At 43.1% G+C, this 21,916-nt stretch overlaps 1 protein-coding gene across 3 annotated transcripts in view; it reads right to left on the reverse strand.

Annotated features, from left to right (window-relative positions):
- Window positions 1-21,916, reverse strand: part of GALNT13 (polypeptide N-acetylgalactosaminyltransferase 13) — a 538,975-nt gene that overhangs the window by 320,441 nt on the left and 196,618 nt on the right. For all 3 annotated transcript variants that reach the window (XM_077447668.1, XM_077447666.1, XM_077447667.1), the window contains exon 2: window positions 1,489-1,657. In XM_077447668.1, the coding sequence (XP_077303794.1) occupies window positions 1,489-1,657 (169 nt within the window). The remainder of the gene's footprint in view (window positions 1-1,488; window positions 1,658-21,916) is intronic.

The raw sequence follows: 21,916 nt of genomic DNA on the forward strand, positions 1-21,916 counted from the left end.
GAGTTGGACTTTCAGTTTTTGAGTAAATGTTGACAAGCTGGATAACCTATATAGAGGAAAGAACATTAAGGCTATGGGGGTACCTCATCCTTATTCAACTTTGCATAGATAGAGAACCAACATGATGGATTATTATACCAGAGAGGGATTTTATATACAAGTTAGTAAAGAATAAATTTATTGTAACAAAATTTGCACATAGAAAACACACATGATAAAAACATCCAATTAATTGTAAGGTTCAATACAATAGTTACAAAAAATATCACAGAGATTCACTTAATAGCGTCTTCAGAATGGATTACTCAGTGGTTTGCAACAACAGAACTTCATATTAATAACACAAGATAGCTTCAACTACTCCACGTAAAAAAGGAGAATCGATATGCCGATGTCAAAAATGGAGGAAAGATGGATGAGTAGATGCAGGGATGCCAATACACCACAGCCCCTCTCCTATATAATATATAATGGTTCAATATCATTAGCTGGCAGGGTTTCAACCCCAAGAGGATAATATATATAGGACCCCTGGTTAGCCTATCCAAAAGGGAACAACTCCTATCATCCAAAAAGCCGTCCCATACATAAACAACACAAATCTGATTCAAAGGAGATCTTGCACCTAATGCTTGCTTATGGGGCCTCTGTGTGTAAATTTTGTTACAATAAATGTATTCTTTATTAACTTGTGTATAAAATCCCTCTCTGGTACCGCAATAATCCATCATGTTGGTTCTCTATCTATGCAAAGCTGGATAACCTATTGGGTACTTGAATGCTTTGAGGATCTTGCTGAAAAGGTCTGTGCACTTCAAGAAATCATGAGGTGGCCAGAAACCATTGGTGTCACAATGCAGTAACTATGATATCATGTTATGTTTTTGTTTTCTGTGCATTTTGGATTCCCTAAATCAAAGGACCACACTGTATGTAATACCTTGACTTCTGGCTCCATTCAAAACTAAGCCTCACCCAACTCAATACCAAGTCCCACCTGTCACATCCAATGTGAGACTGACCACTGAAACTCCCACAATATATGCTTAATGCAGAAGGTGTAACTTAGTCCTGGGGAAGACATGACTAGAAGTTGAGGCCTAATCCAAGGTGTGAGCCTTGGATCCAAGAGCTTCCTAGTCCCACAGAAAAATAAATGTTTAGTTGGAATGTATGCAGTAGGTCAAAAATGTCCAGAAGTTTATCAGTTGAACATATAGTTAGCAGAATGCAGCTTCACAATTTCTCTCATTTACAACATTCTGAAAACATGAAGAAAGATAGCCATACAGGTATTGATCAGGTCACACAATGTCACTTGCTCTTCCAGTAGCCTTGCCCTTTAATAATGTGGCTATATAGAGGTATAGTCAAAAGCCACACAATTCCAGACAATAAATGTCACAGAATCCCCCAACATAAGACAGACAGAAAATAGCTCTGTGAGCTGGAGTTACAGGCAGTTAGAACTTACTTAGTAAAACTTACCCCTCCAATCTCACATCTGGCAGGCTTCTGTTTAATGCGATCAGATCACTAGCCATGAGGTTAAACTGATTGATTTTGAACAGTTCTTTCATTTTCTCTTGATCATCTTTGGGAATTAGCACAGCTTTTCCCAGCTCTCCTGGTCCTTCTTGGGTTCTTGAAATCACAGCTGGAAATTAAAAAAAAGACCATAAATTATTTACCATAAACCATTACCATAAACCATTACCATAAAATGTGAAATGTGTAACTTTTACCACTTAAAACTGTTAAGTAAGCCTTAGAGAGCAACATTGTTTTACCTGAGCAAAAATAAATCAACCTTCCTTTGGGCAATTCCATACATTGCAAAATTCTAGTGGACTTCATTGTCCCACCTGTTGCTATTTGTACTGGAGCACATATATGGATGACCATCATAACTTCCTGCATGATCTTCTTGCTATAGTCTCATGATCTAGCCTCGTGTTATAATAAGAAAGTATCTGCTAAGACCAGAAGTCAATTGCATGCACTGGTAATTGTTAATAGAAGAAAAAGGTTGAGGAGCACCCAGTATCTTGTTTGATGAAAAAATCCAAGTAGATGCAAAGCTCTTGTGTGAGGTGATTTAAGGACTGCTCACTAGTGTGCAGAAATTACATTTGCGTTCTTGTAGCAGTGTAGTAAAGAGCAGGAAAAAAGAGTGCCAACTAGGATTATTGTCCAAGTTTTTTTTCAATCTTATTTATTGTTGTATTCCATAATACAAACTAGATAATAATCTTTCTAGCACGCTCTTTACTACTCTTCTATTATTTTATTATTTTTGCCTGAGAAAAGTTTCTATGAAAGCTGATTTTGACTCATGCAGTGACTAGCAAATATATCTCCATAATGAATAGAAACTTAGAAGCAAAATATACCCACCTGGCTTGTATTAAATAGTATATAGGGACATTATTCAAAATTATTTTATTATGCGCTTATCAACAAGGGATAAATTGAAGCCATGCACAACCCATTCTGTTGCAGCCCACAACCCTACAGAATATTCAGCAAAACCACTTTTTCAAATGGGTACTCTATAGGCCTTACTTGCGGCAACACCAAATTATATTTTTTTGCACACATTAACACATCAAATTACTGTAATCACCAAATTTACTCTGTTCTTTTTCTTTTACCAATTCCATTCCTGAGTCACATCCCTAAATCGATACAAAGTAAGATTCTCATCTTCATGTGGGGAAACGTTTTACTTAGTCTTAACAAAAATATATTGTGCAGACTCAAATGGTCGGGAGGGCTTGGGGTCACCAACACTGGCAAATACTACTTAGCTGGTCAGATAATTACTTATGTTCATAATTTGAGGATAGGCTTGTCCCATTTATTTTTACCACCACCAACCAGACAATCGCAAAGGCTTTTAAGCCACACTTAATAACCAGGAAGTACTGCAAAGAATAAAGTATGCTATGATTATTGAAAAAATGGGTGCTATTCTTTTGGACTTGCATGATAATTACGTAAACGTTTGGTTGACCTGGATAACCTATAAGCACCCCTATGGGTTTGAGGGCCCAGTTTTATCCTATGAAGGCTGTAGTCATGGGCAAGGCACTAGTTTGTTGTTATGGGGGATTCTCCTTCCCCCATCCTTCCTCACCCCCCTCGCCCTTTTTGGTTTTTCCTCTCTTAAGTTTGTTCTCCCCTTTGTCTCTTCACCCATTCCCTCTCCCTTTCACCCTCTTTTTCTTTGTTTATTCATTTTATTAACTTTTGTGCCAAAAATCTTTTTAACACTAAACACATATAAATGCCTATTGCCTTTGCACCCTAAACATACCACTTCCTCTAGTGCAGTGTGGATGTACAGCTCTAGACATTGAGTAAAATTGAATGCCAAGAATGTCATTCTCTGCAGATCTATAGCTCAGTGCACTCGGTAAAAATGAATCTGACGAATGTCTTGCTCTGTGATTCTGTAATGATACTGATCAAGCGACTATGGCATTCCTAGTGTAGTCCTTTTTGTGTGTGTGTGTGTGTGTGTGTGTGTGTGTGTGTGTATATATATATATATATATACATATATATATATACAGGGGTCAAGTCCTGGGGAAAAAAGTGTGGGAACTCACACACAAGATCCACTCCCCCCACCCCAAAAAAAAATAAAAAATAAATAAATGATACGCTCATATGCACAAACGCTTCAAAAGTTGTATTTTTCATCTAATTTTCGTATTGTGTGTATGAAGCTTAACTGTTAGTAAATTGAATGAATGCTGATTATTCACAGAATTACCGTATTTATGTTTATTGAGGATTGTTGTTTTTTTTTCAATCGTGCTTCCATGCAAATGTGAACATCATGTTCTGATCTTTATTGGGGAATGTGATTTTGTATATAGAGTGTTTATGTGGTGAGTTTACACTTTTCATTGAACAGAGTTTGGATAACACAGGGTTAAACGGAAAGGTCATAAATTAACTGCACATTATCTGGACAGAATGCTTGGGGAGATAGTGATGTGTTCCTGCTTAGGAGATGTATGTTAGCTTGGGGGGGCTGCAAACTCTGCAGGGGCTCCAACACACACTCGCTGCTATTCCAACCCTTCACATATTTCCACATAAACTTCCCTCCTGGCATTAAACTTTGCCAGGCATTATTCTCCGCTGACCACCCCAAACTGATGTTCCTCCCTCAGCTCACCTCTCTCCCTGCATGTCGTGTGAGTAGAATAGCTGTGCTCCTCCTCTGGGTTCTCTCATCATATGGCACTGAAGATAGAGGAGGGGGGGGTTCAGCAGAACACACAGAGCAAGTATGCATGACAAGGAGGGGAGGATGAGGATACAGAAAATCAGGAGGGGACGGCGGGGAGGAGCGCATCACGAGAGGTCTGACTAAATACAATCTCTTAGCAGCAGGGACCTGATCTACCCATCAGCTAGCTGTGATTGACAGGTAGATCGAAGCGGAAGATGTCATGGGGCCCCCTACTGGCAATGCCTGAATGGTCATGTGTGCGACACTTACTATTGCGAGCTGTGTCGGCGGCTGCTGGTGTAGCACCTGCCACACAGCTTGCATACTTCAAAGTCTTGCAGGACATGGCTGCTAATGGGAACTGAGTTCCTGTTGTGGAAAAAGTACAGGAACTCCGTTCCCGTGAGTTCCCGCAGGACTTGAGCCCTGTATATATATATATATACACACACACACACACACACGCATATATATATATATATATATATATATATATATATATATATAATTGAAAAAAAATAAGTTTTGCCTATAGTTCTACTTTAAGTCAAAGTAATTGTACTACATACATTCAAATATACATTGTATTGTAGTAATGTTTAGCAAACTGAATTAATGTGTGTCTTTTCTGTCTGTCTGGAGTTTAGCTTTACAGTTTGATAAATAGTCTCCCAAAGTGGACAGAGAATTATGATTGCTATAATTGTATCAGAGGGTGATAAGACGCATGTTACAACCTATCTACTAAGAGATAATGGTCTCCAAGGATAATATTTAGGTCTTAACCGCATAACAAATATAATTAGATTACTGGTCCCTACGAGGAAAGCTGATTCTGACTCATAACATGACTAACAACTAGATCTACCTAAAACACAGGACCTTGCAAGCCACATATAGCCACCGCACCTGTATTACAGATAGAATAATTATGTAATGATGTTTTAGTATGCACTCATTTCAAGATATTATACATGTCTATCTGGTAGTTTGTCCATAGGTGTTATGTATCAGTGTTATCTTACTAAGAGCTGGAGCAATTTTCCTACAGCCACCAATCAGATTAAGATTTTCAGGACAGGTCTGATACGGTTAGGTGCCTGGTGAGATTCAGATTCAGAATACTTTTTCAATCCCAAGGGAAATTATTCACCACTTCACCTCCAGAAGATTTACCCACCTTCATGACCAGGCCATTTTTTTCCTCGATATGACACTGTTTAAATTTATTTATTAAAATGCTTAACCTACGCACTTTTACCCGAAGGCCTCGATGCGCAAAAACAAAAGGACATTAAAAAACCTTAGGAGAACCAGCAAACCAGAAAGATACAGAATAAAAGCCAGGGAGTCTGTCCATCACACCCCAATTAAAAATTAGTTGACTCCAAAAGCTTGTACAAAAAGTATGGTTTTCAATTTCTTTCGAAATTTCAAAAAGTAATTCTCAAGTCTCAGTTTCAGAGGCAAAGAGTTCCAAAATTCAGCTCCTTGTACTTCACTTGTTCTCCCTCCGCATGTTTTCATTTATACATGTAGTGGATGACATTTGGGACCAAATGTCACACGCATTGTAAATTTAGTTTTTGCCTCAGGACCCTACAGTTCTGAGGGTTAATTGTGTAGGTAGGCCTTAGAGGTCTGTTCAGCCTTGAAGTACCCAGCTGCGAGTGGCTACTCTCTGGGTGGAAGTAGAGATTTGTCATGATTTGGTGCTTAGCCTACTACTTAGAATTATTATATTTTTTTTTAGATCAGGATCTTGATTCAACCCCTCTCACGATCTTAATCCAGCATTTCCACAATTCACGTTAATGACCTGTACACACAGTCGGACATTCTGACGACAAAATCCGTCTGATTTTTTCAGACGGATTTTGGCCTAAACTTGACTTGCATACACACGGTCGCACAAAGTTGTCAGAAAATCCGATCGTTCAGAACGAGGTGACGTACAACACATACAATGGGACTGAAAGCTAGAGGGCAGTAGTTAATAGCTTTCATCTCGTAATTTATTCTGAGCATGCGTTGCACTTTGTCTGTCGGAATTGTCTACACACGATCGGAATTTAAACAATCGGATTTTGTTGTGGAAAGATTTAGATCCAGCTCTCAAACTTTGTGTGTCAGAAATTCCGGCGGAAAAAGTCCAATGGAGCCCACACACGATCGGATTTTCCGACAACACGATCCAATTTTCCGTCGAAAAGTCTGACCGTGCATACAGGGCATTACAGTGCAGAGCAGTTCATCTGCTCAAAGCTGTTAAAGAAAAAGCAGCTGCTGAAAGAGAGATAAAAAGAAACATTGTATCCGTCTTTTCTTTTATAGATCAAAGGGATGAACTTCGGTCTGTAAATTAGGTCCGTTTAATCACTTAAAGACTTAGGCCGCGTACACACGCGCGGACTGTTCGCCCAACTTTGTCCGCTGAACAGTGTTTCAGCGGACAGTCCGCTCGTGTGTGGGCTTCAGCGGACAGTTTCAGCGGACAGTCTGACGAACAAAGTTTTTCGGAATTTCCGTAAAACTGTCCGCTGAAACTTGGTTTGAGCGGAAAGTCCGCTCGTGTGTAGGCTTGTTCGTCAAACTAAGTTCCGTGCATACTCAGAAAGAATTTACACGCCGAAGGTTGCATTGCAGTGTATAGGACGTCGTTTTCTAGTCCCGTCGTACGTGCCGTTCACGTCATCGCACACGGTTTCAGCGGACTGTTCGTTCATCGTGTGTGGTCAAGTCCGTTCATGCTAATTTTGAGCGGACTGTTTGTCAAACTGTTTGACGAACAAGGTTGGGCGAACAGTCCGCGCGTGTGTACGCGGCCTAAGCCTTTTTCTGACAAGTTAAAATCAGTATTTTTTGCTAGGAGATTACTTAGAGCCCCCAAACATTATATATATATATATATATATATATATATATATATTTTTTTTTAGCAGATACCCTAGAGAATAAAATGGCAGTCGTTGCAATATTTTAGGTCACACTGTATTTGTGCAACGGTCTTTCAATTGCAATTTTTTGTGAAAAAATACACTTCAATACATTCAAAAAAAAAATGTAAACAGTAAAGTTAGCTCAATTTTTTTATAATGTGAAAGATGTTACGCTGAGAATCATGAACTTTATTCTAAGCAACAAAATTGTGATACTTATTTTATCTAGAATAGTGCAGCTCTACTGCTACTGTAACAGTGAGTTGGGATGCTAACATACGGTAAAGCTGGCCATAGATGACTCAGCCAATGAAAAAGAAACAAACAGATTTCCCCATTTATACATTTGAGGAAGATGAGGGAATCCTGCCTGCTGAGCTATTGTACTATTGTATTCTGACAGCAGGGACTTTCAATCCATCTATGGCCGTTCAAGAGGAGTTGATCACTAGGTTGACTCCTCTCGCATGGTAGCAGCCATAGATGAATTTCCGGTCCCTGCCAAACCCCAGCTGAATTTTGAGACATCTATGGCCAGCTTACATATACTTAAGCATTCACACAACAGAAATGTATGAAAACAAACTATTGGGTGGCCATCTGGACATGCACAAATTAGGCCCCCTATATTCATTAAGTTGACCACCATTAATGTAGGCCTTCTGAAATTAGGCGAATATTTTTTTTTTTTTTTTTATGAATGCCCATTCAGTGCAGCAATATTACAATGCTGCAGGGAGAAAGGAAATCTTATAAACCTAGAAAGTGACTTTTACAAACTTTTCTAAGGCAGTCAGACAGTTTTAATCAGTGTAACCTTTCTGGGAACATGAAGTGATACATGCCTGTGACACAATGGCTGGAGAGCACTTAGTGATAATGAAGGGCAGAGAAGAGTGTGCAAGTGTTGATCAGCACAGACCCGACCAACTGTCTCGTTATTTCAGTTTTATAATAAGTTGGTTATATAAGGCAACTCTCTTATCTAGATGTACCTAACTCCCTGCCTTTCGGTTACAGGATGAATTATGGAAAGTGGTTTTTACTCCTGTACAGCTGGCCTTTACTAAGAGTCTCTTTTGATCATTTTGGCACAAATTTCCATACCTTTTCCAAAATGTATAAAGCACAAAAATACAAAGAGGAAAAGTCTTCACTTCGGTTAGAACAAGCATCACCTTTTTCAAAATCCATAATTGTATCTTTATTTTTCCTTAGATAGTCTAGGACAGGGATAGGCAATTAGCGGACCTCCAACTGTGGCAGAACTACAACTCCCATAAGGCATAGCAAGACTCTGACAGCCACAAGCATGATGGGACTTGTAGGTTTGCAACAGCTGGAGGTCCGCTAATTGCATATCCCTGGTCTAGGAGCAAATAAGAAGCACTATCAGGTTTTTATATCTGTTTGTGACACCTATGGTGGCTTTCCTTACCACTATGAATTGCCACTGAGATAGGAAATAAGGAGTCATTTTTCCTGGAGTTCTGCCTGTATTTCTACCCAAAACATTTTTTTCTTGCTATTTGGTTGTGGATAGAGTAGTGTATGGCTGACTACACTCTCCCTTTTTGTTTTTTGCTGTGTGTCTCCCATTTTTCTTCACTTCTTATCCCAGGGATGCAACAGGAATTCTCTAAGCCCTTGTACACACGGTCGGAAATTCCGACGGAAAATGTCCGATCGGACCATGTTGTCGGATAATCCAACCGTGTGTGGGCTCCATCTGACTTTTTCTGTTGGAATGTCCGACCAACAATGTTTGAGAGCTGGATATAAAATTTTCTGACAACATGATCCAATCGGATTTTATACAATCGTTTGTAGAGAATTCCGATCGGACAAAGTGCCACACATGCTCAGATCAAATTACGAGACCAAAGCTATTGGCTACTAGCCTGAACGTAGTCCCGTCGTAACGAACAAACGTCATCATGTTCCGTACGATCGGATTTTCCGGCAACTTTGTCCAACCGTGTGTATGCAACACCAGTTTCGGCCAAAATCCGTCGGAAAAAATCCGCCAGATTTTGTTTTCGGAATGTCTGACTGTGTGTACAAGGGCTAATGAGAGGAGAAAGCTCCTCTAAGCCCTTGTACACACGGTCGGAGAGTCAGACGGAATGTGTCCTATCGGACCGTTTTGTCGGATATTCTGACTGTGTGTGGTCTGCATTGGACTGTTTCCGTCGGAATATCCGACGGACCAAGTTTTCCAACTTGCCGGTAAAATTTTCTGACAAAATGCTCCTATCGGACATACTCCGATCATGTGTAGCCTACTCCGACGGACAAAGTGCCACGCATGCTCAGATCAAATTCCTAGACCAAAGCTATTGGCTACTAGCCTGAACGTAGTCCCGTCGTAACGAAATAACGTCATCACGTTATGTACAATCGGATTTTCCGACAATTTAGTCCGACCGTGTGTATGCAACATCACTTCCGGACCTCTTCCGGAATTAATCCGTTGGAATTACTCCGATGGATTTGGTAGTCGGAATCTCCGACCGTGTGTACAAGGGCTAAGATCTCATTTAGATTAGTGGCTGGGGGTAAAGCTGAGCCTCTAAACTGTAAAGGCAGCTGGACCGGGGTGTGCACATGCCACAACTTGCTGCTGTGTATAATGTATATGTATATATATATATATATATATATATATATATATATATATATATATATATGTATGTATGTATGTATATATATATATATATATATATATATATATATATATATATACAGCAGATAAAATAAGTTTTGAACACGTCACCATTTTTCTAGGTAAATATATTTATAAAGGTGCTTTTGATATGAAATTTTCACCACATAACAGTAACAACCCATGCAATCCATACATACAAAGAAACCAAAACAAATAGGTTAAGAAATTAAGTAATGTGTAATAAAATGGGATGGCACAGGAAAAAAAAGCATTGAACACATGAAGAAAGGGAGGTGCAAAAAGTAATGGAAGGCCAAGACCCTAGCTGAAATCTATCTGTAATTAGAAATAAAAGCTGACCGAAGTCAGTGCAAATTAATATCAGCTGGTTTGGTCTCAACTGATGGCCTGTAAAAAGGTGTCTCATTACCAAGGTGTCACACAAGAAACATCTCATGATGGGTAAAAACAAAGACCTTTGCAACCTTATTGTTACAAAACATACTGATGACATTGGTTACAGAAGGATTTCTAAACTTCTGAATAATCCACTGAACACTGCTGGGGCCATAATCCAGAAGAACATAAATTCACCATAAACCGGCCATGACCAGGTGCTCTTCGCAAGATTTATGACAAAGGAGTGAAAATAATTATCAGAAGAGTTGTCTAAGAGCCAATGACCATTTATGGAGAGCTTCAAAAAGACCTGGAATTAGCAGGTACAATTGTTTCAAAGAACACAATAAGTAATACACTTAACCACCATGGCCTTTATGTACACTTACCACGCAAAACTTTATTGCTGAAGAAAATGCATGTTGAAGCTTGTTTAAAGTTTGCTGCACAACATTTAGACAAGGCTGTGAAATACTGGGAGAATATAGTCTGGTCAGATGAGATCAAAATTGAACTCTTGGATGCCATAATACACACCATGCTTGGAGTTTAAATGGCACTGCACATCACCCCAAAACCACCCCCATACCAACAGTGAAGTTTGGAGGTGGGGACATCATGGCGTGGGGCTGTTTTTCAGCATACGGTACTGGCAAACTTTATATAGTTGAAGTAAGGATGATTGGACTATAAGATTTACTTTGAGCTGACCTTTTGTTTCATTAGATCTTTAAAGAATTACCGAATCATGTTGAATTCATTTGAATTCATTCGTTATATTTCTTTCGTATTCGTTGTTATTCATTATTTGTTTATTCGGACATTCGGATGCATCCGAATGTCCTTAAGATGCAAAATTCAGTTCAATTTCGATTCTTTACAAAACGAATTGCACAAGCCTAATAGAAGGTCAGCTAGATGGCTGCTTAAAGGATCAGGCTGGTCAGTAACCCAAAAGGGAATGTAACAGGATGGTAGACATGTCTCTTAAAATGGCGCTGGTGACAGATAGGCGCGTGCTACTGTTTTGAGGTTGTTGCCTGTGAATACCACGTAGGATGGTTTTGACTGCATGGGCGGCGAACAAGGATGGTTTGGTAGGATCCTGCAAGTGCTGGATGCCAGCTAAGTAGAGTCTAATGGTATTGTGTGACAACGCCAACTGTGTATGGCAATATGATATGAAAGCTAGGATGTGCTTGAGATCTCCTGATACTGCCCTGGGGTTTGAGGCTAGGAACCTGTCATAGGACTTCCAGGCAGTACGGTAGAACGATACGGTTGTGAGATAATGACTGATTAATAAGGTGGGTCACATCGTTAAGATGTTGCTTTAAGCGGTGTGGCCGGGTTGGCTCCAGGTTCCTGCGAAAAGAATGATGCAAAGTTAAAACGGGATAGTGCGTTGGCCGAAGTATTGTACTTGTTCCGGGATATAGATGCAGTGCACATTGAATTGTTGCTGTAGGGATAGTTGAACCAGTCTGCACAGAATGGACATGATGGCCAACGTTTTGGACCTGCCCTGATATTGGCCGTGGCCTGATTATCTATGACAAATGTCACTGTTTGCCCGGCCCAGGTGCTGTCCCAGACTTGAGCTGCTGCCACAATGGGGTTCGAATAATGAGGAGGACTGATTGAACCCGGGAATCAGGAGTATTTCTGGTGGCCATGGTCCTGCAAACCAGTGATGCACCTACGCACCTGACTCGAGGCCCTAGCTTGTGAATTCCTGGTTAGGGTCGAGAACTGGTTTGACCGAAAACCTGCAGTAACGTGACATAGGATAACGATTTAACAAGGGGGATTGCAAAGAGCTGTTTGGAGCATGGCTGGCTCCCTGGTGAAGGTGCGAGCCCTGTAGTCGGTGTGTGTGTTTTTTTGTTTTGTTTTTACCTGAGGGAATACTGTCCAAACCTGGTGCAGGATGGACCAACTGGAACTCTACTGACCTAAAGGGGAAATGACAGAGAGAGTAGGCGAGCAGCCAATTTGCCACAAAAGAAGGTGAGTGGTCGATTTGAGCCACTTGAAGAGGTGATTGCAATGATTGCAAGTAAGCAGCCTTATCAGGAAGGTGAAAACAAAAGATAGTGGAATTTGAGTAGGAATGAACGACCGCAACAACGTACAAATAGATGGAGTGAGATACGTATGTTGATGCTTGATAAGAGTACTGTAAGCTGAGGATTCGAATTGTTGTGCTGCTGTGTTTGTACCGTCGATGCGGCTAGATTCAGACAGGGCTGGAGTGTAAGTAATGGGGAGGTTTGTAGCGCAGAGAATCCAAATCATAGTGCCGATGATGCCATTAGACTCGGATCAGGCTGTTGGTGTGAATAACGGGGGGGTTTGTAGTGCTGAGGATCCGAATCATTGTGCCGATGATGCGACAAAACTCGGATCGGGCTGTTGATGTGAGTAATGGTGGGGTTTGTAGTGCCAAGGATCCAAATCATTGTGCTGATGATGCGACTAGATTCAGATTGGGCTGTTGGTGTGAATAACGGTGGGGTTTGTAGGTGTGGTGTTTGTAGGAGGTGTGGTATGTAGGGCAGAGGATTTGGGACATACACCACCGATGCAACTTGATTCAGAAGTGGCTCAGTTTTGAGTGAGTTACGTGGATTTGTAACATTCGTGTCGCCTAGGCGACTAGTTACGAATGGTCCCGAGCAGTGGGCTGCCACGAGTCATTACATCGTTGATGCAACTGGGCTCGAATAAGGTACAAATCTTAACAAATGAGTATGAATACATACGAATGACATGGTGAAATTTCTACAAAGCAGTGAGAATGAGGCAAGGGACTTTACGACAACAGTTTACAAACGGGAACATGATAACTAACGGTTCGTTTGTAGGAACGAAAACAACAAATCCTACCTGCAACAGCCAGCATGGAACGATCTACAAAAACCTACGAAGGGAGCACTGCAACACCCTGGAATTTGAAAACACAGACTCACAAACACGCAGTAAGCTGGCAGAGTCGGCCTGTTGACGTAATATTGTGCACTGGAACCAACAAAGACCAGTGTGGGCGGTCTGTGTGGGTTCATCCCATAATTTCAGGCCACCATACTGGCCTTCATATATATATATATATATATATATATATATATATATATATATATATTATACAGAATGCATGTAGAGAGGTGTGGGGTAGGTTGCAGCAATGTGGATACAAATTCTTCAGCAAAGTAAATAAAATCTCATAAAAGATGTCGAGCTATGTGTTGGTAAGTCGGAGGCAATGTTGACCCCTCCAGCAGACACTGAAAGTTGACGTAAGTGTGGGGTGCCAATTTACAACACAATTCAAATGCAAACTTCCTGCATAATGAATGTTAAATGATTGACCCCTTATGGATACGATGGTGTTCCAAGAGGGTTGTAGCCTGATGAATAACAGATGGAGATCGATTACATTTCAAAAGAGCTTGCCAAGTCTGTGTATTTTATTTTAGTTGTATGACATCAGACCGCTTCGAAAACAGAACACTTCTTCCTAAGTTGACCTATGAGACTATTCAGGGTAGATTTTATTCAAATTGAAATCCTCCTTTAGTAAAAGTGAGCTGTGACTGAGGTAGACCCATTATGAGTATAGCAAAATAATTCTTAACAAAGTGTTAAAGAAAAATTCCAGATATGTCTATTTTTACATAGTTAGATCAGGTTCAGCTTGGACCAGTGTATCCATGTATATATGGCTGATCCCTGTGGAAGTTGGAAATCACCGTTACAGATGCCATTACTCCAGTGATTTCCACTAGCTTTCGGGTCCCATGCCGAGTGGCTGCCATGCTGCATTGTCAACGCAGGAGATTGCTCACTCGGCATGAGATAATTTTGCATCTTCTCAGGGCATGCAGAGTGTTCTCTGATTGGATAAGGTGTAGATGCAAGGTGGTGATGTCATGATCTGAAAAGTGCCGAATCCATGTAACTATGTAAAAATAGCCATACAGTACCTGAAGTTCTTCTTTACCAGTGTGTGAAGAAGAATTTTGCTAAACACATAATAGCTCCACCTCATTCCTAGTCACAGCTCACTTATAATTAAGGAGGATTTAGACTTTTAATAAAAGGTACCTTCATAGATCAACTTACAAGAAAATGTTTCCTCTGGCTCGCATTCATACTCAGGGACCGTGAGCTGTCTGTGGCAACTCAGTCACTGTGCTGGGAGCACACATTGAACACGCTCTTAGAACAGGAACCTGGCCTTGTGAATAAAATGCCACTTGAATGCACATCATCACGATGCAACGTCCATCAAACATTGAATGTCATAATATGCTCTTCCACGTGCATGTCAAAAAAATCATAAAAGTAGTGATGTTGCCATGCTATGCAGACACCAAGGACTGTGCTTCCACCACCAGGGGAGAAGGATGGGTACTCTCACCCGAGGACGTGGACACACAACATTACGACATTCAAAGTTTGATGGACTTTGCATCGTGACATCAAGTGACATTTTATTCACAAGCAATATGCTGATACATAGTTTATATACATATATTTCTTGTTTTTCACTTTTGATTGACACCATAACCATTTGATGTTTAATGCACTGACCTCGTGGTACCTATATTAACACTTGATTAGTGAAGTTTATTGTGTGTTTTATCGTCACCCAGTTAATTTCTGGATATCATATATAGCTACAGGGCTGCATCTTCACTTTATATTAATATTTATGTGTGCATTAACACCCAACCCTCTTTGCCTCAGCACATAAGTGCTTGGTAAGAGGTTAAAGACATCTGAACACCTCTATAAATCCCCTTTAAAGTCAGTGGCGGCCTGTGCATTGTGGGCACACAGGTGCTGCCTCCCCTAATGCCACCACTCTTTCTATCCATGTATGAATTACAGTTGCAGGGATAGGAGGGGGTGTGTATCTTGAAGCACCTTATTAGAGCCAGAGGCTCAAATAGGTTTCAAAATAGGGTGGGCTTGGGGTGCAGCCCGGGGGGGGGGGGGGTGGGTCGTTTGACGCCCCCCCCAAAAAAAAGCTCCACCAGCCGCCACTGTTTAAGGTTTAATTCTAAGCAAACAGTAAAAATAATAGCTGAAATGCATATATGACAACTGTTTTATCTGCTAGAGGATTTGTAATTTAGTCTATCCAGTTCTGAGATTTATATGCCAGACAGCAGAACTAGGCTGGTGACCAGACTTTTCCATAGCTCCCAACTGTCCCTGATTTTGAGGGACTGTCCCCGATTTGGAGCAATGTCCCTTATTCCTCCTCATGTGTCCCTCATTTTGGCCTGATCAATATAGATGTGTGTAAAATTCACTTTTTATCTTTCAAAACATACAGATCGCTGTACTAACACATCCAATGGTAGTGTGGTGATCTCCCCCGCTGAGCTATTGTGTTTTGACAGGGGGACTGCCCCCACCAGAACACAGAGATCAATGCTCATAGCCATCGGCTGATAGACGTGTGCCAAATGGAAACACTTGTTTTTCGGATAGATTGGTTATGTTACTAATTTTGTTTTGCTGATTAATTTCAGAGATCGTTTAGTTTTGTTTCCTTTATTCATTTTCTAACGAATTATAGATTTTCGGAACTATTCAAATTCGGATCGGTCCAAAAATGTTCAAACGATTCAAATTCTGTTTGAAGAATAGCTGGTTGTTAACGAGCAGGCCGGGAAGCAATCTGCTGTGTCCTTAACAACGGATGACTCATCAGCTGTCAGCGGGCTTTCCTGCTGACCCATACTAGACCCTTATCCGAGCATGCAGCCCGGCAGGCCAGGAAAGGGTGGGGTGAGCAAGTGCCCCCCTCCTGAACCATACCAGGCCACATGCCAATACATCCAAATCTCAGAATAACCAAACATGTGTCCAAATTTTTGATTCGAACTGAAATTAATTGCACATGTCTATCTGCTGATCGGATGCGAATTTTCAAGCATGCTCATTCAACAGAAGCCAGTCTTGAGACGAGGAGCTGAACACATGGCCCTTGCCTACCCAGCTTAAAGCGGTGTTCCAGCCTAATTTTTTTTTTTAAAAGTCAGCAGTTACAAACACTGTAGCGAGTGGCTACACTCTGGGTGGTATTACAGATTTTGTTATATCTGCAGTTCAAAGTGCCTGAGTTCTTCACCCTTGCCCTCTGTTCCCATAAGAGACTGTGTTGTTGGATGTTACCCATGCAAAATAAAACCTTTCAAAAGGACTTTATTGGTGTCAGTGTCCAAAGTTGTTGGGTATCAACCCTGGGAACCCCTAGACGTGGAAGAACAAGCCAAGCGGAGGTAACCGGTAAGCTAAATAAGTCAAGGCCGCCCTGCAAAGGGTTATGGCCGCTACATATATATATATACACACACACACATACATATATATATATATATATATATTATACATTTTAATATCTGGCTAGAGTTTAGCTTTACATTAATAAATAAATGCTGTTATTTATGTTAAACACCATATGTTTCCACACGCCCATAGTCCCATGTGATTAACAGTGTTGAGTGTCTTAGAATGGGGTCATATGGCTGCTTTATTTCTATGACCTCAATAAATAACAGTGACATCTATGCAAAGTCAGCAGTTGATGAATGCTGAAGATACCTCTGTCTCCTGCCAAGTGCCCTCACATATGTCCATTTATCCTGAGCTGTGGCACTTGAAGCCAAGAGGAGCCCCTATCATCTTCTACATATGATAGAGTTCTGCTGGGAGAAGCATGCTGTCAGTCATCTGCTACATTACTTCAATTTGCCTTTGACTTTGATTAGCTATTTATTATTCACATGCAAGTATCCTTCCATAAAATGGCAACGTGTGTATAAATCATTCCTCTGTAAGAAAAAGGAGAGACTCACTACATGGAACCATTTATATAATGAATCTACCCATGTCAGCATTCCACAAAATGAAAATAATGCAGGAATAAAGAATCGCACACACAAGACCCCTGGAGTCTTCACCATGATGTGTGTTTACTGTTACGGAGCTGATTCATAAAAACTGGGAGGAAAGAAAATGAGAACAGAAGTGGAACTGTAGCCCAAAGCACTCACTCTGAATTCTTTTTTAAAGTTTATTTTTCCATGAAATGAAAGGAAAAACCTGATTGCCTGTAACCGGTAACAACTCTCAGTTTTCATCTCATTATCCCAAAGGCATAGAAGACTGTAGAGCTGACACAAAGGAACCCAGGAACTATCATATCTAGGTGTAACGGCTCCCCTAATATAAAGGGGGCTAACGCCGTTTGCGATGTTCCCTCTCCGAGACACACATCCAATCGGTACCAATATCCACAGTTAAACGACCCTTTCCTATAGGAGCCGATCCCTCTGGCAAAAAGACGAGACGCACTCTGTTTATGCTGTAGTAGGAATGACTTTTATTAAAAACCAACATTGTATTTTTATACACAATTCCAGGCACATGCTTTAACATGAACAAGAGCCCAGCTCCACCCACACATCCCAAGACGTCTGCTATGCTTCAAACGATCCCACCCAATACACATCTTTTCACAAAGGGTTAGCAGCCAGTCTGTCTGGCACTTTACACTACACACAAGGATAGACTTAAATGAACAATAGAAATGCAAAACAACTTAATTCCTCACAACAATGACACTTAACCCCCACATACAGTATACAATGTATTATACAGCCTTGAATATGGCTATCACAGACCATATCGGGGGTTTCTTTTATTCACCCTGTGTCCAAAGTGACCCCACTGTCACACATCTCCCCTTTCGGCAGGAGACTAACAGAGGAGGGGACCCCAGACGGGTTGACTCCACAGTTAGTCCATGGGTCCATTCTTCCAATACTGGATAACCCATCAACATTGCACTAGGAGCCCGGGAGGGCGTCGGTTTGCCGGGACAACCCATCAGCATTGCCATTTTGCTTACCGGTCGGTAGCTGATGGTGAAGTTGTAAGGTTGTAGGGCTAAGCTCCACCGCAACAACCTGCCATTATCTCCGGAGACCCGGTTAAGCCAGACCAATGGGTTGTGGTCGGTGACCAGTGAAAATTCCTGTCCGTATAAGTAAGGGTTCAGCTTTTTAAGGGCCCAGACCAGGGCCAAACACTCCTTCTCCACTGCCGCATAGCTCACTTCCCGGGGTAATAGTTTTCTACTCAGGTATTCGACAGGGTGTTCTCCTCCATCCTCCCCAACTTGGCTCAGCACCGCCCCCAGTCCAAACATGGAAGCATCCGTGTGGACAAGAAAACGTTTGTTAGGTACTGGGGCAGCCAAGACAGGGGCATTTACAAGTGCTTGCTTGAGGGCTAGAAACGCGGATTCACAAGCTGGAGACCAGAGGACTTGCCTAGGTAAATTATTTTTCGTCAGGTCAGTCAGGGGTTTGGCGATAGCACTATAATTAGGGACAAAACATTTCGTAGTACCCTGCAGTTCCCAAGAAGGCCAATACCTGGGTCTTAGTACGGGGCGTGGGCCAGTTAGCTACTGCCTCTACCTTGGCTGGCTCGGGTCGCTGGTTCCCACACCCCACTCGGTGTCCCAGGTACTGCACCTCCGCCATCCCTAGATGGCACTTGTCTGGTTTCAAGGTCAGGCCTGCGGCCCGAATTTTGTCCAGAACCACTCCTACGTGAACCAGGTGCTCCTCCCAAGACCCACTGTAGATCGCAATGTCATCCAGATATGCACATGCAAAATCCTGGAAGCCATCGAGGAGCCTATCCACCATACGTTGGAAGGTCGCCGGGGCATTTTTCATTCCAAATGGCATGACCTTAGACTGGTACAGGCCAAATGGGGTAACAAATGCCGACTTGGGGATAGCATCCTCGGCCAGGGGGATCTGCCAATAACCTTTACACAGGTCTATTGTAGTTAAATAACGTCCCCTGGCTATACGATCTAGTAGTTCGTCTACCCTGGGCATCGGGTAGGCATCGGTGGTGGTCTTCTCGTTGAGTCGCCTGTAGTCCACGCAGAACCGGGTAGTCCCGTCTTTCTTAGGCACCAGGACTACAGGCGAGGCCCAAGGGCTGTCAGAAGGCTCAATGACTCCTAACTGAATCATCTCCTGTATCTCCTTCCGCATTTCCTCTCGGACTGCTTCAGGGATACGGTAGGGGGACTGGCGGAGGGGTGCTTGTCCAGGGGTTTCTACCTTATGTACAGCCAAGGTCGTATAGCCCGGTCTTTGGGAGAACGTCGCCTGTTTCTCCCACAGAAGCCGCTTAGCCTGTTCCTTCTTTGTGGGGCTTAACCGGTCTCCTAGCTGTACAAGGCTAATGAGGTCGGTCTGGGGCTCTCTCTCTAGTAAGTCAGGGAGGGGTAAACCTTCTGAGTCGTCCGCAGCAGGGGCACATACTGCCGCAACATCCTCCTGCCGTTCCTGATACTCCTTCAGCATGTTCACATGAAAGGTTCGCTGGATTCTTTCATCTGCACAGCTGGCAATGACATAGGTAGTATCACATACCTGGGCTACTACTTTATACGGGCCCTGCCAAGATGCCTGCATCTTGTCAGTCTTCACAGGCTTGAGCACTAAGACCTTCTGCCCAACCTGGAAGACCCGCTGTCGGGCCCCCCGGTCGTACCATCTCTTCTGTCTTCCCTGGGCCGCCTGGAGATTCTCTCTTACCATCAGAGACAGTTGCTCCATGTGGTCCCTGAGTTCCAGAACATAGGGTACTATGGGGGTCCCTTCTTGCTCTGTCTCTCCCTCCCAGTGTCCTCTGATGAGATCGAGGGGTCCGCGGACCCTTCTCCCATAGAGTAACTCGAAGGGCGAGAACCCAGTAGATTCCTGGGGTACCTCTCTGTACGCAAATAACAGGTGAGGCAGGAATCTCTCCCAGTCTCTGCAAGAGTCCGAAAAGGTCCTCAGCATTTGCTTGAGGGTCCCGTTAAAGCGTTCGCAGAGACCATTAGTCTGGGGGTGGTAGGGGGAGCTCAGTAAGGGCTTAATATTGCACACCTTCCACAACTGCCGGGTGAGTACCGCGGTAAACTGGGTTCCCTGGTCAGAGAGAATCTCTTTAGGGAACCCCACTCTGGTAAAAATCTTAACCAGGGCATCAGCTACTGTCTCTGCTTCAATGTTGGACATAGCTACTGCCTCTGGGTAACGGGTGGCGTAGTCCAACACGGTGAGAATATACTTCTTTCCGGATGGACTAGGCCGGGCAAGGGGACCCACAATGTCAACGGCTATGCGGTAAAAGGGCTCCCCAATAATAGGCATGGACATGAGTTTAGCCTTAGGGTGGTCCCCCCTCTTCCCTATCCGTTGACATGTGTCACACGTTTTGCAGTATTGTCGCACATCCTGGCTAAAATTGGGCCAGAAGAAATTCTGTGTGATCCTATGGGCCGTGCGACGGAACCCTAGATGTCCCGCTAGCGGCACATCATGCCCGATTCGCAGAATCTCCAGCTGGTATTTCTTAGGTACCACCAGCTGTCGTTTCTGCGAAGGGGCCTTACTTCTCTGAGATGGCTTAGGGATCCTATACAGTCTATCCCCATCCCATTCAAACAGCTCCCCATCTATCCCCCTTTCCTGAGTATCTGCCTTAGCCCTATACTTGTGTAAGGTCGGGTCCTCCCGAGTTTCCCTCCCGAATGCTTCTGGGGTATCCCAGCCTAGGCGCGCCTAATCCAAGGTACGTGTCGGGGAGGATAGTCTCACCTGTGTCTCTGCAGCAAGTGGGCCGGTTCCAGCAGTACGTGTCTGTGCACGGGTAGTCACAGGGTTGACTTCATCGGGGCCCATCGGGGTGTAAGCAGAAAACAGGGGGGCCAAATCATTCCCCAGTAGTACATCCGCAGGCAAGTCCTTCATCACCCCCACATTCACGTGTCCCAAACCAACCCCCCAATCCAGGTGAACACGGGCCACGGGTAGCCGGAAGATGGTACCTCCCGCTACTCTTACGGCTACAGTGTCTCCGGTGTGTTGGCTCTCTGGGATGAGGTTCTTCCGTAGTAGGGTCATGGTAGCGCCGCTATCACGTAAGCCATTGGCTACCGTTCCATTAACCCGGACCGTCTGCCTGTGTTGTTGCCTGTTGTCCCGGTTAGCTGCTTGTATTGGATCAGCCTCGTGCAGGACGCCCCAATGTTCTTCCCCCTCAACGCAGTGGGCCGCAGGCATGGGTGTGCGGGGGCTCCCCCTTGCTGGTTGTCTCCATGACTGGGACTGGATGGCTGGATTTAATGGACAGTCTGGCTTTTTGTGCCCTAGCTGTTTACATCCGAAACACCTGATGGGTTGTGCATAGTCCTGGGCGTTGAACCTGGGCTGCTGAGGATAAGTGGCCGCTGGGGTTGGTGCTGAAGCTGTGTTAGAGGCTGATAAACTGGGCCGAGATGGTGGATAGCGCTCGCTTCCGCCTGACCTTTGAGAGTCCAGATATTCATCGGCCAAAGTAGCCGCTTGCTGTACAGTCCGTGGTTGCTTATCTCGTACCCAATCCCGTAGTACCGGAGGGGTGTGGTTAAAGAACTGTTCTAAGAGTACTAGTTGGGTGATGTCTTCTATGGTATGAGCGTGGCTTCCCTGGATCCAGCCCTTAAGGTCTTGCTGCAGACGATGTGCCCACTCCACGTATGTTATGTGGGTTTGTTTCCGAGATTCTCGAAACTTAATCCGGCTG

The sequence above is a fragment of the Lithobates pipiens genome, unplaced genomic scaffold, assembly GCF_037356315.1.
Source record: "Lithobates pipiens isolate NorthernLeopardFrog02 unplaced genomic scaffold, aLitPip1_a1.2 Scaffold_22, whole genome shotgun sequence".
Lineage (NCBI taxonomy): Eukaryota > Metazoa > Chordata > Amphibia > Anura > Ranidae > Lithobates > Lithobates pipiens.